At 54.8% G+C, this 14,328-nt stretch overlaps 1 protein-coding gene and 1 long non-coding RNA gene across 17 annotated transcripts in view; one reads left to right on the top strand and one right to left on the bottom strand.

Moving 5' to 3' along the window:
• The window catches only part of Ankrd11 (ankyrin repeat domain 11), a 197,387-nt gene extending 189,528 nt beyond the window's left edge, over nt 1-7,859 (top strand). For all 14 annotated transcript variants that reach the window (XM_087206607.1, XM_013071433.3, XM_004842647.4 and 11 more), the window contains 4 exons: nt 1,181-1,279; nt 1,348-1,491; nt 2,890-2,982; nt 6,843-7,859. In XM_087206607.1, the coding sequence (XP_087062733.1) occupies nt 1,181-1,279; nt 1,348-1,491; nt 2,890-2,982; nt 6,843-7,028 (522 nt within the window). In that variant the 3' untranslated portion in view covers nt 7,029-7,859. The remainder of the gene's footprint in view (nt 1-1,180; nt 1,280-1,347; nt 1,492-2,889; nt 2,983-6,842) is intronic.
• LOC106009237 (uncharacterized) overlaps nt 1-14,328 on the bottom strand; it is a 49,833-nt gene that overhangs the window by 18,092 nt on the left and 17,413 nt on the right. Inside the window, exon 1 of one of the 3 annotated variants that reach the window (XR_015450208.1) lies at nt 441-1,137. The exons of the other annotated variants lie outside the window; for them this stretch is intronic. This is a non-coding gene — a long non-coding RNA (uncharacterized LOC106009237). Of the gene's footprint in view, nt 1-440; nt 1,138-14,328 lie in introns of those variants that run through there. 3 annotated transcript variants of the gene reach the window in all.

Raw genomic sequence — 14,328 nt, forward strand, 5'->3', positions numbered from 1 at the left:
TGTGCCCAGCCTAAGCCCAGCAGGCAGTCCAGGTGCCTTGACCACAGGAGCCAGGCTCAGAGCAAGGTACGGTTCACTGCACTCAAAAACTTGGCTGTAAGACTTTCTGTACTTCCTGCTGCTTTCTCTTTCTTAAAGTTTCATTGTCAAAATAGAAAAAACAGTAATCACTGAACCTCTACCACACAGCCCTTGCCATGTCTGCATGGGGCCCACAGGTGAGGTGGGCAGAGCCAGGCTGGTGCATCGGCCCCTCAACCACTGGTGGCTTCCTGGGTGGGCTAGCGGGCACAGGAACCGTACAGCTTCCTCCCATGGCAGCAATGGGGCCAGGCCCCGTTCTCTGTCTGTCTGTCTCCCCCCCCCCCCCCCGCTCCCCCCCGCTCCCCCCCCCCCGACACCTTGCCAAAGTTTTGGTTTAGAACTGACTTTAGACTAACCAGAGTTCAGAATGCAGAGCAGCAGAGTTTAGTTTTCACGGGGCTCCTAGTGCCCGTGGGTCTGAGTGTCCATCGTGGGCACAGTCTGTGGTGGGTGCACCGTCCCAGGAGTATGCATCAGGGCATCCCACAGCCACTGAGGCTCACACTGTTGGTAAGAATCCCACACTCACCACAGGGGTCCCGGGCACTGACTGGGAAGTGACTGCCTTCCCCTCTGCAGCTGGCTCTCGTCTTGGGGAGGACTGAGCCCTGTGTGCGTCCCTCCCCTCCAACTCTCACGCCCCAAGGCAGCGTCGGGGTGGGGCCACTGTGTGCACCACCTTCGCTGTTTAGGGGACAGGGTGCCCAAGCTCTGCCCACCAGGTGACCTGCGCTGCCTCAGCCCTGCTGTCGCCTCTCCTGTGTGGGGTGTGACGGTGCCACCGTCAGCCTCAGAGCCGCTTCTGTGGGACGTGGGTGGGCTGGCTTCCCCTTCCTGCATCAGACACTGGGCCTGGGTGCGGGTGCCATGTTCTGCTCTGGGTGCCCAAGCCGAGTGGGCCCTGCTGCGCTGTCCTGTCATGGTGGAGGCAGGCACTCTCCTCCTTCCTGGACGGGGCCCACAGACAGGCGCTCCATGGTCTGCTGTTGCCCTCGCCTGCCGCTACCTTGAGGCCTACGGACCGAGTGTATCCCAGGAGGCTTGTGGGTTAGGTGCACCCCATAGCCCTGCTGACCTCTCTCCCCTTGGCCCACAGATCGCGCCCCCACCCTCCCTGGCAGAGCCCCTCAAGGAGCTCTTCAAGCAGCAGGAAGCTGTGCGGGGGAAGCTGCGTCTGCAGCACAGCATCGAGCGGGTAAGACAAGGCCTGGACGCAAGGGCCTGGTACCTGGTGCCTCACTCACCCTGTGCCTCTGCCCCCAGGAGAAGCTCATAGTGTCCTGTGAGCAGGAGATCCTGCGGGTCCATTGCCGGGCAGCCCGGACGATTGCCAACCAGGCGGTGCCTTTCAGCGCCTGCACGATGCTGTTAGACTCTGAGGTCTACAACATGCCCCTGGAGAGCCAGGTGCGTGGCGGTCCCCAGGGTTACTCACTTGCCCTTCACTTGGGCAGCAGCCACCCCCACGCACCCTCTACCCTGAGCCAGCTGTTGACAGCACTGTGTCCCTGGAGGGCCACCTGTCTGCCTGCAGCCACAGAAGGGGCAGGAGCAGTGGCACTGAGGGGTGGCCACATGCACCCCGCAGGGAACAGCTGCCCTTCCTCCCTCACGGGGCAGGTGCGACTGCATTTTCCATTCCCACTTCCTGAGGAGCAGTGGGGCTGGCACACCGGTGGCCCTGGGCAGCAGGTGGTAGCAGCTACAGGGCCTGTGGTGACTGGCCAGGCAGGGGCTCATCTGACCCAGGTAGACCGAGGCTTCTCCTGTGGGAACGAGGGCAGATCTGCAGCAGGCTAGGGCTGCAGGGCCCAGAGCCCTGAGGCTGTTGTCCATCCAGCGTCCCCACCAGGTCCTGCCCCGTGCATGCCAGCTTTGGCTGCCAGGGGTGCCCAGCCTCGGGAGCTCGTGTGTGTCTGTGGCTCGGTGTGCGGGGTGGCTGCCCACACTGCCCCTGGTTTTCCTCAGTCCTCCTCCAAGCCTTGTCCCCACAGCCCCTGTCCTGGGCCTGCCCTGCTATAGCTGTCCAGGGCCATCTGCACCTTGGGGCTGGAGGGTTTGCTTTAGAGACCTTCCACTCTGAGGAACTTTTCCGCCATCTCACATTCCACACATACATAGCAGCAGGTTTTCAACAAAGCATAGCACTCGTCACTATAGAATTATTTGAAGGATTAGTTGTTGGAAGTTTTGCTTTTTGGATCTGAAAGCAAAAAATCCACAAGTTCTTAGCAATTCTCATGGGTTTCAGGGGATGGCCTCTTCTGTAAGCACCGTGGTGTTGGCCTGGGCACTCCATGCCCAGGGGGTCCAGGCCCACTGTTCATGCTCTGCCTGGGCCGTGCCAGGGGGACCCCACAGGTGAAGTCTGCAGCCTTCAGGCCCCTGGCAGCCAGTTCTCAGCCCTGGGCTCATCCTCCTCAAGAGCGTCCATGGAGTCCTGGCATTGTCTCCAAACCAGGCTGGTACAGTGAGGGCAAGGTTGGGCGAGGAAACCGGCATCGCAGGCTGTGGAGGTGGCTGGGGCAGTCAGTATCGAGCCTCTCACACGCCCTCTCCAAAGAAGAGCAGTTACTTTCAGTTTTTGACAGGGAAGGGACGGAAACATGTTGTCAGGAGCCTGCAGATGAGGGTCCCAGGGTCCTTGCTCCATCCTGCCTGTGCCCAGGAGCGGCCTTCTGGGGGAGGAGGAGGGTCCTTCCCCCAGCCTTGGGCTGCACTTGACGGCTCCTGGGTAAGGTCTGACGAGGACAGCGTTCCCCTGCCTGGCCCCTCACATCCTGAGTCGAGTGCCTCTTCCCGCAGGGGGATGAGAACAAGTCGGTGCGAGATCGCTTCAACGCCCGCCAGTTCATCTCCTGGCTGCAGGACGTGGACGACAAGTACGACCGCATGAAGGTGAGAGCTGTGTGCTTCTGGAGAGCCAGGGGCCCCACCCGTCCCCATTGCCTCCTTGCAGTGCCTTGCCTGGTGTGCAGCTCCTGTCACCAGTTGAACAGGACCTGGGCCCTCCTCAGAGGTCATGGCACACCGCGCCGTTCTTCATGGATGTGCCACCAGGGCAGCGCGGGAGGAGGGGAGGACAGCAAGAAAGTGGCTGCTCCACTCGCAGCTGCTGGCTGCGTACTGGGACGCCTGCAGATCTGACACCCTGAAAGCGCTGACTGGCCAGGTGCAGAGGACAGAGCCTGTCGCTCCCCTTACACAGGCTCAGAGAGAGAGGGCAGTGGCCCGGTGTCCAGATCCCACCCCCGGTCCACAGCGTCAGCCTGAGCAGAGCAGCCAGTGTTTGGCGCACACAGCTGCGGGCATGCTAGAGTGGACCGGAGGATACAGAGTAATGCCCGGGCGGCCGACAGGTGGGTCTGCTCCCTGGGGCCTTGCCAGGGACCCAAGGAAGACTTCACTTGTGAGACCAATAGGGTTTGTTACCAAGCATGTTGAAATAATGAGTTTATACATTTAGAGTACATAAAGAGGCACTGCAAGAGAAAGGCAGTAAAGTGGCCAGATCTTTCCAATTTCTGTTAGTCCATGTTTGTAGTACCTAGTGATTATGCTTTTATTTTGCTCTATATCTATACTTTGGGTTTCTCATGTTAAAAGAAAAACATGCAGGATTTAAGTTTGTGTGTCTGATTTATTTCACTTAGCGTTATGGGCTTAAGTTACATCCGTTTTCCTACATGACTTGAGTTTATCCTTCTTCGTGGCAGAATGATACTCAGTGGTACTTGTGCGTAAACACCACACTTTCTTTATCCACCTACCTGTTGACGGACACACAGTACAAGCTGCTTCCAAGATTCCGTTACAATGAATTTTTTGCTGTAAACAAGGGTATTCATGGATCACTATAACACAGTATCTTAACTCTGGGGAAGATACCAGAAGGGAAACAGCTGGATTGAATGGAATTTAGTTTTAGCTTTTTGAGGAATCTGCATACTGATTTCCATAGTGGCTGTACTAGTTTACATTCCGCCAATAGTGTAGAAGGGCTCCATTTTCCCTGCAGCCTCGCCAGCGTTTGTTGTTGTTTGGTTCCCTGATGGCCGTTCTTTCTGATGTAAGATGGAATCTGTGTTGTTTTAATTTGCATTTTTATAATGGACATTTTTTTTCATGTATTTATTGACCTGTTTGTACTTCTGAGAAGTGTCTGTTCATTTCAGTTGCCCATCTTTTGATTGAGTCTTATTTCAGAGGATATCTTTTTATTTTTTATTTTTTTCAGTTCTCTATATATTCTAGATATTAGTCTTCTATCTGAGGAACAGCTGGCTGAATGTTTTTCCCATTCTGTAGGTGGCCTCTTCAGTAGGTTATCCCATTTGTTGGTTCTTGGCATTATTTCATGTGCCACTGGGGTTCTCTTCAGAAAAGTCTTCCCTACACCTATGTCTTCAAGATTTTACCTATTTTATCATCCCACAGATAAAGTACTTCTGTTTTAACATTAAGACTAATCCATTTTGACTTTGTTTAGTACATAGTGAAATATATGAGTCTAGACTTAATCTTCAGCATGTGGAAAGCCAGTTTGCCCAGAGCTGTTTACTAAAGAGGCCGACTTTCCTCTAGTGTGTTTTTGGCCCCTTTGTCAACTATCTGGTGGCTGGATATGCCTGGGGTTGTTTCTCTGTCCTCTGCTCTGTTCCCTTGATCCACATGTCTGTTTTTGTGCCAGTACCATGCTGTTTTTATCACTGTAGCTTTGTAATGTAACTTTAAGTTTGGGATTGCACAATTGCTTTTGCTATTCTGGGTCTCTTCTGGTTTCATATGAATTTTAGGATTATTTTCTCTAGTTCTGTGTAGAATGCAGTTGATACTTCGGGATTGCATTAAATCTGTTTTACCGATTTGGGAAGTATCTCCATTTTGACTGTATTGGTTCTGCCTCTCCAAGAACAAGGGGCATCTTTCCATTTTCTGAGATCGTCTTTGATCTCCTTTTTCAGAGTACAGTGAGTCCTGGACTTAAGAACATCTGAGTTGTGAACTTTCACAGGAATGCTGTATAAGACTCACTGTCAGCTTAAGAATGAATCCAATTTACAAACAAGTCTCCCGGAATGGAACTTGTTCATAAGTCAGGGACTTAATGTACTGTAATTTTTGTTAGAGGTCTTTCAGTTCCTTGGTTAGATTAATTTCTAAGTATTTAATTTTTTTGATGCTGTTTTCTGTTGTTTTATTTTGTTATTTATTTGTTTTTGAGGCAAGGTCTGTGTCGTGCAGGTTGGCCTTGAACTCAGTGATTTCTCCTGCCTGAGCCTCCCAAGTGCTGGGATTACAGGTGTGTGCCACCAAACTTAATGCTATTGTGAATAATGTTATTTTCCTAATTTCTTTATTAGTGAGTTCATTATTGGTGTACAGGAATGCTATTGACTTTCTTGTGTGCTGATTTTGTATCTTGCTACATGGTTAAATTTAGTTATTGATTCTAGGAGTCTTGGTGGAATTTTTTGGGTCTTCTGTGTCAACTGCAAATAATACTTTAACTTCATCCTTTCTTATATGTATCCCTTTTACTCCTTTCTCTTCCCTGATTGCTCCACCTAATGTTTTGAGCAGCAGCAGTGTGGTCCTGGACATCCTTGTCCCATTCCGATTTTACAGAGAAAGCTCTGAGTTTTCCCCGTTTAACCTGATGTTGGCAGAAGGTTTGTCACAGCTTTTATCAGACTGAGATAAGGTCCTTCTGTCTTTTTCTTCAGGGTTTTTATCATGCAAGAGTGTCGACTGTATCAAAGGCTTTTTCTGCATCTATTGTGACGATCGATCATGTGACTTTGTTTGCTTTTCTTTTTTCTTTTTTTTGGTACCAGGGATCAAACTTAGGACCTTGTGCTAGCGAGGCAGGTGCAGTGGCACTGCGCTAAATCCCTGGCCCCAATCGTGGGCTTTTGTCCTCGCTGCTGTTTCCGTGATGTATCACATGCATTGCTCTGTGTGTGTCAGCCCCTCCGTCCCTGGGAGGACCCAAACCTGCCTGCTTGGTGATGGTGCGTGATCTTGTTGATGATTTGCTGCATTCTCTTTGCTAGTGTCTTGTTCAGGATTTTTGATAGATTTGAAAAATGACCAAATGTTAATAGAATGATGGTAAGTGTGATGATTAACTTCAGAACCCGAAATCATTAAGTCCCCCTTGAAAGGCTGGTGCTAGCGGGGGTGTCGATGGTCGTCCTGCGTGATGAAAGAAGTGCCAGCTGACATCCTTGTTCAGCAAACTGATTTTCTCTCAGTCTAGCAGCTTCATTTTGGTGACTTAAAACTTTGAGATGTGGACACAGATGTTCGCTGGGAAACCCAGCGGCTGCCACTCACTAGCGCAGAGACTTGGGTGGGGGCGCAGGCATTGCGTGGCCCTCAGTGCTCAGCACGGCCGCTCCCTGGCCACCTTGAATCTCTCCACTGGTGCCCTAAATGCCCGGGAACACACAGAAGTCAAGTCACAAGCTGCTGTAGAACCACAGCGGTGAGGGCACGGCTGCCGTCAGCTTCTAGGCAGGTGCCGGGGCAGCACGGCAGAGCCGGGAGGGGCCGGGCCATGTGCCTGCCACAGTCCCCAGCCAGTCTGGGCCACAAGCAGCCCACTGTGGGCTCCGGAGGGCCTGTCCTCACCAGGGTGGGTGAGTGGAGGGAGTGGGGCGCTCGGACCTGGGTGGGTTTGCAGCCCGCAAGCCCTCACCCAGTTGGTGCTGGGAGGGGGCTGGGCCGGGCGCTCACCTCCATGTGTCCCGCAGACGTGTCTCCTGATGCGGCAGCAGCACGAGGCGGCGGCCCTCAATGCCGTGCAGAGGATGGAGTGGCAGCTGAAGGCACAGGAGCTGGACCCTGCGGGGCACAAGTCCCTGTGCGTGAACGAGGTGCCCTCCTTCTATGTGCCCATGGTTGATGTCAACGACGATTTTGTGCTGCTGCCAGCGTGACACCCACAAGGAGGGCCGTAGGACAGGCGAGGGCCACTCAGCGGCCCGTGCTGCCGATGAGTCCCAGCGGAGTCCCAGCGGCGGGGGCGGAGGAGGAGAGGACCGCACCGCCAGGTGGGAGGGGCGAGACTGCACCTGGCCCATGCCTCCCCTCCAGACTGGCTGGATGCTCGGGAGATGGGGCCCGGCCCTTCCCCAGCTGCTGCCGGAGCACTAGGCCCAGCATCGCAGCCTGCCGCCCGGCAGGAGGAGAAGACCGAGGTGTGCGGGGCGGCCGCTCTGCTACGCTCCGTCTTGGAGAACAGCGCCGAGGAGCAGCCGCAGGACAGAGCGCTTCAGATCCTCGTTCATTCTGATCATCCATAGGACGTGAACTGAGGCGTCACACCCTGCAGGTCCCCCCGGAGCGACCTCCAGGCGAGAGGCAGGACAGCGCTGTCTTGGCCCTGTCCTCGGGGCAGACGGGGACGCTGGGGACCCCGGTGTGGTGAGGGCCCGGCTGCCACCTGTCTGGCCGCAGAGGGACGCAGCCAGGACTCTCCAACAGTGTTTTTAATGGAGTCAAATCCACGTGGTTTGTATATTTTTTCCTTTAATCTTGGGCATTTTGTTTCTCTTTCTGAGAACGTAACTTGAAACACTACAGAGCCAATAATCCTATACAGAGTGTATCCGCGGACGCTGTACAGTTTTATATACCTTCACAATGTACTTTGCTGCCTTCTAGATAATTTATTTTGCAACACATTACTGCACAGTTGTAAATAACTTATGTACTGTAACATCACTTTCAGTTATGTGTAAAGAAATAAATAAATTAATTAAAATGCTCTTTGTATATACACGCACGGTTCATGTGGGCAGCACTTCCCTCCCAGGAGGGTCCAACATGTGTCTTAAGCTTTTTTCCTTCCAGCTACGAACCATGGCCTCCTCCCACAAGGCTGTTAGCATTCCTCATGGCCCAGACCCCATGCTGTTGGAGAGCTGCTAGTGGGAGGCCAGGGCTGCCCACACCCACCCACACCCACAGCCTCTGGGACATCCCACCCTCCATCCCACCTGTCCAGGACAGCAGCACTCCATCCACTGAGTCCTTTGGAGGCTGCAGTCTGGAGGTCCCCTGGGCGGCCAGCAGGAAGCGCCAGGGTGGGGCCTCACCTGTGCTCGGCCACAGGAGGAGCCACGCCACGGGCAGCCACGGGCAGCAGCCCCCACTGCTTCTCTCCCTTGTCTTTGGGGAAGAGGGGGCTTCCAAATTGGACCCTCAGGAGAGCAAATCCTCTGTCCCCAGGCTCACGAGGGGCCTCGCTGCCCTTCACTGGGGTTGGCCCAGCAGGGCCACCACGTCCAGGAAGCTGGGGCCAGCACAGTTCCTGTGTCCTTTTCTAGCCTTGAGTTGTGGCTCTTCCCTGAACCACAGAACTGAGAACTGTATGCCAAACACTTACTTTCAGCCCCTGTTTCTCCTTTGAAAACTGCCTGAATTACCCAATGCGGGAGGCTTCCTGGGCCCGGCTGCAGAAGCCCATGACGGCAGAGGTCACAGCCCTCTGGCCCACGTGTGCTCCACACTGGTCTGCTACACTAGACCGATGACAGCCAGCACTGGCCACAGTGCACACACGCCAAAACACATGCTCTCCCAGCCCGGCCACAAGCCGCCCTGCCTCCTGGCCTCGCCCTGGAACTCAAGGCCTTGAGAGGCTCAGCGCTCAGCAGTGTCACCTCAGCTGCGAGGTGCAGAGGCAGGGGACAGGCAGAAGGGCCAGACCCAGCCCTCCTGGGGATCGGGGGGCAGGCTCCGCTGGGATGGGCCAGGTGATGAGGGTCTCCCTGCTCCAGAGAGAACCTGAAGTAGGCAGGCCGTTTCCAAGAAAAGCCGGGTGCTGAGGCAGGGATGGCAGGGGACTTGAGGTCCAGGGCTTCTGTCCATGTCCACCTGGAGCCTGGGCAAGGCCTCCAACCCCAGCCAGAGGACCCTGCGGGGAGACCAGGCCAGTGCAGGCTGAGACGCACCCGTGTCGCCCTCCCCTGTGGCACGGGGCGGGGACTGGAGAGCAGAATGAAGCCCAGGCCAGAGCAGGGGGCTGTGCCGTGGAGCTCGGGAGGCCAGGGAGTGACAGCACGGGCGGGAGGATGGCCTTTTCTCTGCCTCGGGGGCTGGCATCATGGCAGAGCCACCTGCCCTGCCCACATGGTGGGGCAGCACCTGCCTGAACTTCTGGCCCAGCAAGGAGGAATAGGAGCCCACAGGGTGAGGGAGGGAGGAGTTAGGCCTCAGCCACTGTGGGCGGCGCTGCTGGGCCCTGACCTGAGCCTGTGACGATCAGCAGGAGCACACGTATTTCAGGCTCCTTTCATTATGTTTCAGTTAACGAAGCCTTGTTTTTATTGTTTTAAAGAATGGAGACTTTTTTCAGAGAGAATGTTCCACACCTTCATGCAGTCACCAAGTTAGAAGGACAGCCAGAGTCATGTACCTTCTCCAAAACAAGAGATAAACAGGTTGTAAATACCAAATTCAAAGCAGCCCTAGTAAAGACTGATCTGGTACAGATCAAAACCTCCAAGGAGATAAGCTGGGCGCATCAGTTTGATAGGAAACAGAGGACTTCACAGCTGCTGAGTGCCGCTCCAGAAACTCCCTCCAGGCCATGGGAGGCTGTCACCCTCGCCTCCTCAGCACTTGAGGGGGCTGTGTCTCCACTCGACCTCCCGTCCTCTGCTCTCCACCCTCGCCCTGGAGAACCAGGCGCCGCCTGCACAGCCGCCGCCATGGGCCCCGCGGCTCCCTGGGAGAGTGGGAGAGCCCTTTCCCACAGCACCGGCCAGAGGCGGCCGGCAGCAGCTGCTGAATATCACAGCTTCTGGCCTAAGATGCCAGGCGGGCAGATGAACCAAGACACTAGGCAGGAAGCTCGGGAAAAGCTGCCTCAAAGACCACAGCACCTTCCCGGTGGTCCGGAGGCCTACGTACCCAGGAGGTAACTGAAGATGCTCCGAGCACACCTTGTGCCGGGTGACAGGCCTGAGGCCAGCGCACCTCAGGACCTGCACTGACGAGCAGAGATGTGCACGCAGGGCAGGGCACTAACCAAGCTGTCCAGCCCGAGCCCAGTGCCAGCCCAGCTGCTGCCCACCAGAGTGAAGGCAAATTCTGCTCATCAGCCCTGGAGAAGCCTGACAGCAGCAGCAACCAAACCCAACCCTGCCGGGCCCCCATCACAGTGCTCATGGGTGTAGTTCTGAACCAGAACCAAGCAAGCAGAAGTACGGTGACCTGCAAGCCAGGAAAGGCACCCACCAGACACCATGCCTGAGGAAGCCCAGATGTTGCTTACCTAGCATGTGAGAGGCCTGGGTTCAATCTCCAGCACCACAAAACAAAACAAAAAAGAATGGAGTCTCACCACATGGAGAATAACGAGAGAAGTGATTTTAAAGAACCAAATGAAAATTGTGTTGGTGTGAAATAAAATAGTTGAACTTGAGTTGGTAGAAGAATCAGCAAACTGAAAGTTCATTTCCACTCATCAGATCTGAGGACCGGCAGGAAGGAGAGCAAGAAAGAGCCGTCCCCCAGCTGCCGCCAGGGTCCTGGGAGAAGGGGGGCAAAAACAGTATTTAAGGAAATTGTGGTCAGAAGTTGCCCAGATTTAATGAAAACCAGAACCGGGATGAACTAGACATACTTGGACGCATCACGGCGAAGCGTCGCGGCAGAAGGCTCTTGGCAACACTGAAAGCCCAGAGTGCTGGGGCTGCACCCACACTGCCACCCTGGCACCGCGCCTGCGAGCATGAGGCCGAGGACCTGCTGGGTGGCCAGAACTGGGCATGCAGGGGGCACAAGGTCTTAAACTCATCCCACCTGCTTGGCTTTCAGCGTGTAAAGTGGTCGCCTGGGCACAGAAGGAGCAGAGCTCCTGGAGAGAAGGCTGTGCACGCTGCTGGTCTCCACTGCTGACCCACACCAGGCCCCTTCGGGTAAGACCACTGGAATCTGTCCTAGTCACTTCCCCGCCACTGGGACAAAAGTACCCAGCACCCAGAACTGTGAAGGAGGAGAGTGTTCGTGCTGTTGCTCAGCTGGTATGGGGCAGGGCCCAGGCAGAGCACAGCTGCTCCGCCCATAGCAGCCAGGAACAGAGAGGAGAACAGGAGGGAGGTGCATCCTTCAGGTCCCAACTGGGCCCCACCTAACTTCTGAGCTCATTGGTGGCCCAGTCCACTGAGTGCGGCACCCCATAATCCAGTTGCCTTCCACACACGAGAATTTGGGGGATACTTTAGATCTAAACCATAACAGAATCCCAACAGCAACCATTTTTTCTAAAAAGTAGCTCAAAAGAGAGTAAAATAAAAAATTTACACAAAAGGCAGCAAAAATGGAGAGTTGAGAAACAAAAATGCACAACAGTTTAAAAAGTCGAGATGGCAGCAATCCTTAACTGTAACTACTTTAACTATAAATGGATTAAACTGTCCTTGAAAAGGAGAGGTTCACAGAATGGATTAAAAAGGAACCAGACAGTTCAATAATACTTGCAGGCATCGATGCCCCTATTTCTCATAATGGGTCAAAATCTAGGCGGAAAATCAGCAAGGAGGTGGGGCACTCAGACAACGCTATAGCCCAACTAGACCTCAGACATCTAGGAGTCCTCCTCACAGTAACGGCAGAATACCTGTTTAGGGTTAGGAAAGCAGCCCCTGAAATCCTTGTGTGTGTGGTGTCATCCATGAGGCACTGGTTTTAGGTGCATGCAGAATGCATGAGTTGGGTCAGGAAGGCTCCACCCGGATTTCAGAAGGAGGCCTGGGGGCCAGGCAGGGTGCCCCTGAGAAGGCAGCGTGTGAAGAGGGAGTGTGAAGCTGAACATGCAGTGGAGACCCCAGGAAGTTGGAGAAACCAGGAACATGGACCATCTGAGGAAAGCCACAGGCAGTGAGCAGAACCTGCCCAAGACGGGGCCCAAGGGCTGCAATCAGCCTTGCCACAGAGGCAGGCCCACTCCAGCCTTGCGGAGCTCATGTCTTGTCACAGCTTGCCCAGGTGCTGGACATGGAACTACGAGGCTTAGTGTTTTTGTCCTGCTGGGTTTCAGTCCGATTCTTTTCTCCCTGTTTCTCCCTTTGGGAAGAGGAATCTTTACCCTGTATGTTGACAGTATCTAATTTTCTTTGATCTTTACAGGGCCTCATGACTAAGAGTTCGCCTTAAGTCTCAGAGGAGACTTTGGACTTGGACTTTTCAACAATGCTGGAATTGTTAAAACTTCAGCAACTCTCAGAGATGGACTGAATGCATTTTGCATAAAGAAATGGATACGAACGAGTCTTTTGGGGGCCAGGGGCAGAATGTTATGGCTTAGATCCAAAATGTTCTGCAAGATTCTCGTGTGTGTGCACGATGATTGGATTATGGGCACTATGGCTGACCTGCTGTCAAGTGTTAGGTCAGAAATGGCAGGTGGCTGGGGTGTGGCTGGAACGGCACGCCCTTGTCCCAGGCTCCTCTGCTTCGCTCTACTTCCTGGCCGCCATGACATGAGTAGCCCTCCGCCCCCACACTCCTCTGCCCAGCAAATCTGCCTTGGACCTGGTCGACTGGAATAAACTGTGAGCCAAAATAAGCCTCTCCCCCTTTAAGCTGTGGGTGTCAGGAGTCTGTCCCAGCCATGAGAAGGTGACTTCTCACCCGTTCTTTACCAGGGCACACAGATTGTTCAAGAGAGACTGCTCGAGACTAAGTCAGCCTCAGTAAATGCAAAAGGACGGAAAGGGTACAGAAATGTTCTCCAGCCCTGTTCTGAGTAACCAGTGTGTCAGAAAATTCTCCAGGGCCTCTGCGGGGGAACTGTCCATGCAGAACGTGACAAAAGCCACACACCTCTCTGTCCCGCCAAACACACGTCCACGGCACAGGCTCGCCGGGTCCCCATTCCTGCCCAGAGCAGGCGGCAGGCGCCAGGCTGGACCCACAGCCACATCCTGGCCTGGCCAACTTTCCAAGGAAACAGCTTCCATGCTAGACCCAGGCCCACAGTCCAGGCTGTAGCAGAACAGATTCCCAATACAGAGGGACCTGAGCATTGCCGTTCGCCTGGGCTTTCCCAGGGTGTACATGCAGGCAGCTCCACACATCTCCAGGAAGAAGTCACTGACTCTCTTTGAGCAAATACTGCAATGGAGCATCTTACGAAAGCAACAGAAGACATGAACCCAAATGGAAAATTTAGAGTTGAGAAATCTCAAACAAGCACAGTAAGAACTGCCAGCAGCCTTGGCAGCTGAGAGAAGGAAGCACAAAGAGCCTGCTGAGGTTGTTCCCTCTGGGAGACGGGGGCAGGCAGGAGGGCAGCTCGTCTCCCCCAACACCAGGCCCCACCGGGGTGGCCAGGCCGGGCCGGGCCCTCCCCACTCTTCCCCTGGGCATCCGCACTGCCTCGGCCCTGCGGAGGGGGCAGGGAGTGGGGCAGGTGCAGCTCTTCTTTATCTGGCCAGCTTGTGCTCAGGCAGATGCCAGGTGGCAGGTGGCACTGTCCTGTGAGCAGACTCTCGCGCCCCAGGGGAGCCTGCAGAAGGCACGGGGGAAGTGACCTAGAAGCAAGATGAGGGCAAAGTGGAGACAGGAGTGTGAGGCCAAGCGCCCAGCAGAAAGCGTACACCATGTCAGACAGTGACCACGGAGAGCCTCCGGGGACTGCGGAGGAGGCTGCATGCTGAGGAAGGACCCTGAACAACACCCAGCCCTCAGACCGGCAGCCTAAACCGCTGGACAAGCAAGAGCCCAGGTCTGCCTGCAGACAGTGGCCATGGCAGAGATGGCACTGCCTTAACTCCTTCAAAATGGCACAGATCCCTAACTGTAACTACTCTAACTATAAATGGCTGACAGGGCCAGGGCAGAGGCAGCATCCTGACGAACAGCGGGAGTCTCGGAGGAGCTGGGCTGGCAGAGCCGACAGCCATGCACACCCTGACCCCACCAGCGCTGGCAGGAGGGTGGGGAGGGACACAGGCCAGCTTCATGTTTCTAAGTGGAGGGGACTGTGTCTGCCAGCAAAGAAAGGAAAGGTGGGGGACAGGCAGATTCTCAGGGAGCCGAGGGCCAATGACATAGGTCTAACATTGGTGTTGCTAGGATCTCGAAAGGAGAAAGACCAGGGAGGATGAAGCCGGGGATGTCACTCGCCGTCCCAGTGGGTGAAGGCCACACAGACCGAGACCCAGCGTCTCTTCCCAAGTCCGCAAGAGCGCACCCAGGCCGCGGACAGCCGCCTCGTGCTCACGG

The sequence above is a fragment of the Heterocephalus glaber genome, unplaced genomic scaffold (assembly GCF_053883595.1).
Source record: "Heterocephalus glaber isolate CG9 unplaced genomic scaffold, H.glaber_assembly_v1.0 deba00000071, whole genome shotgun sequence".
In the NCBI taxonomy this organism is placed as follows: domain Eukaryota; kingdom Metazoa; phylum Chordata; class Mammalia; order Rodentia; family Bathyergidae; genus Heterocephalus; species Heterocephalus glaber.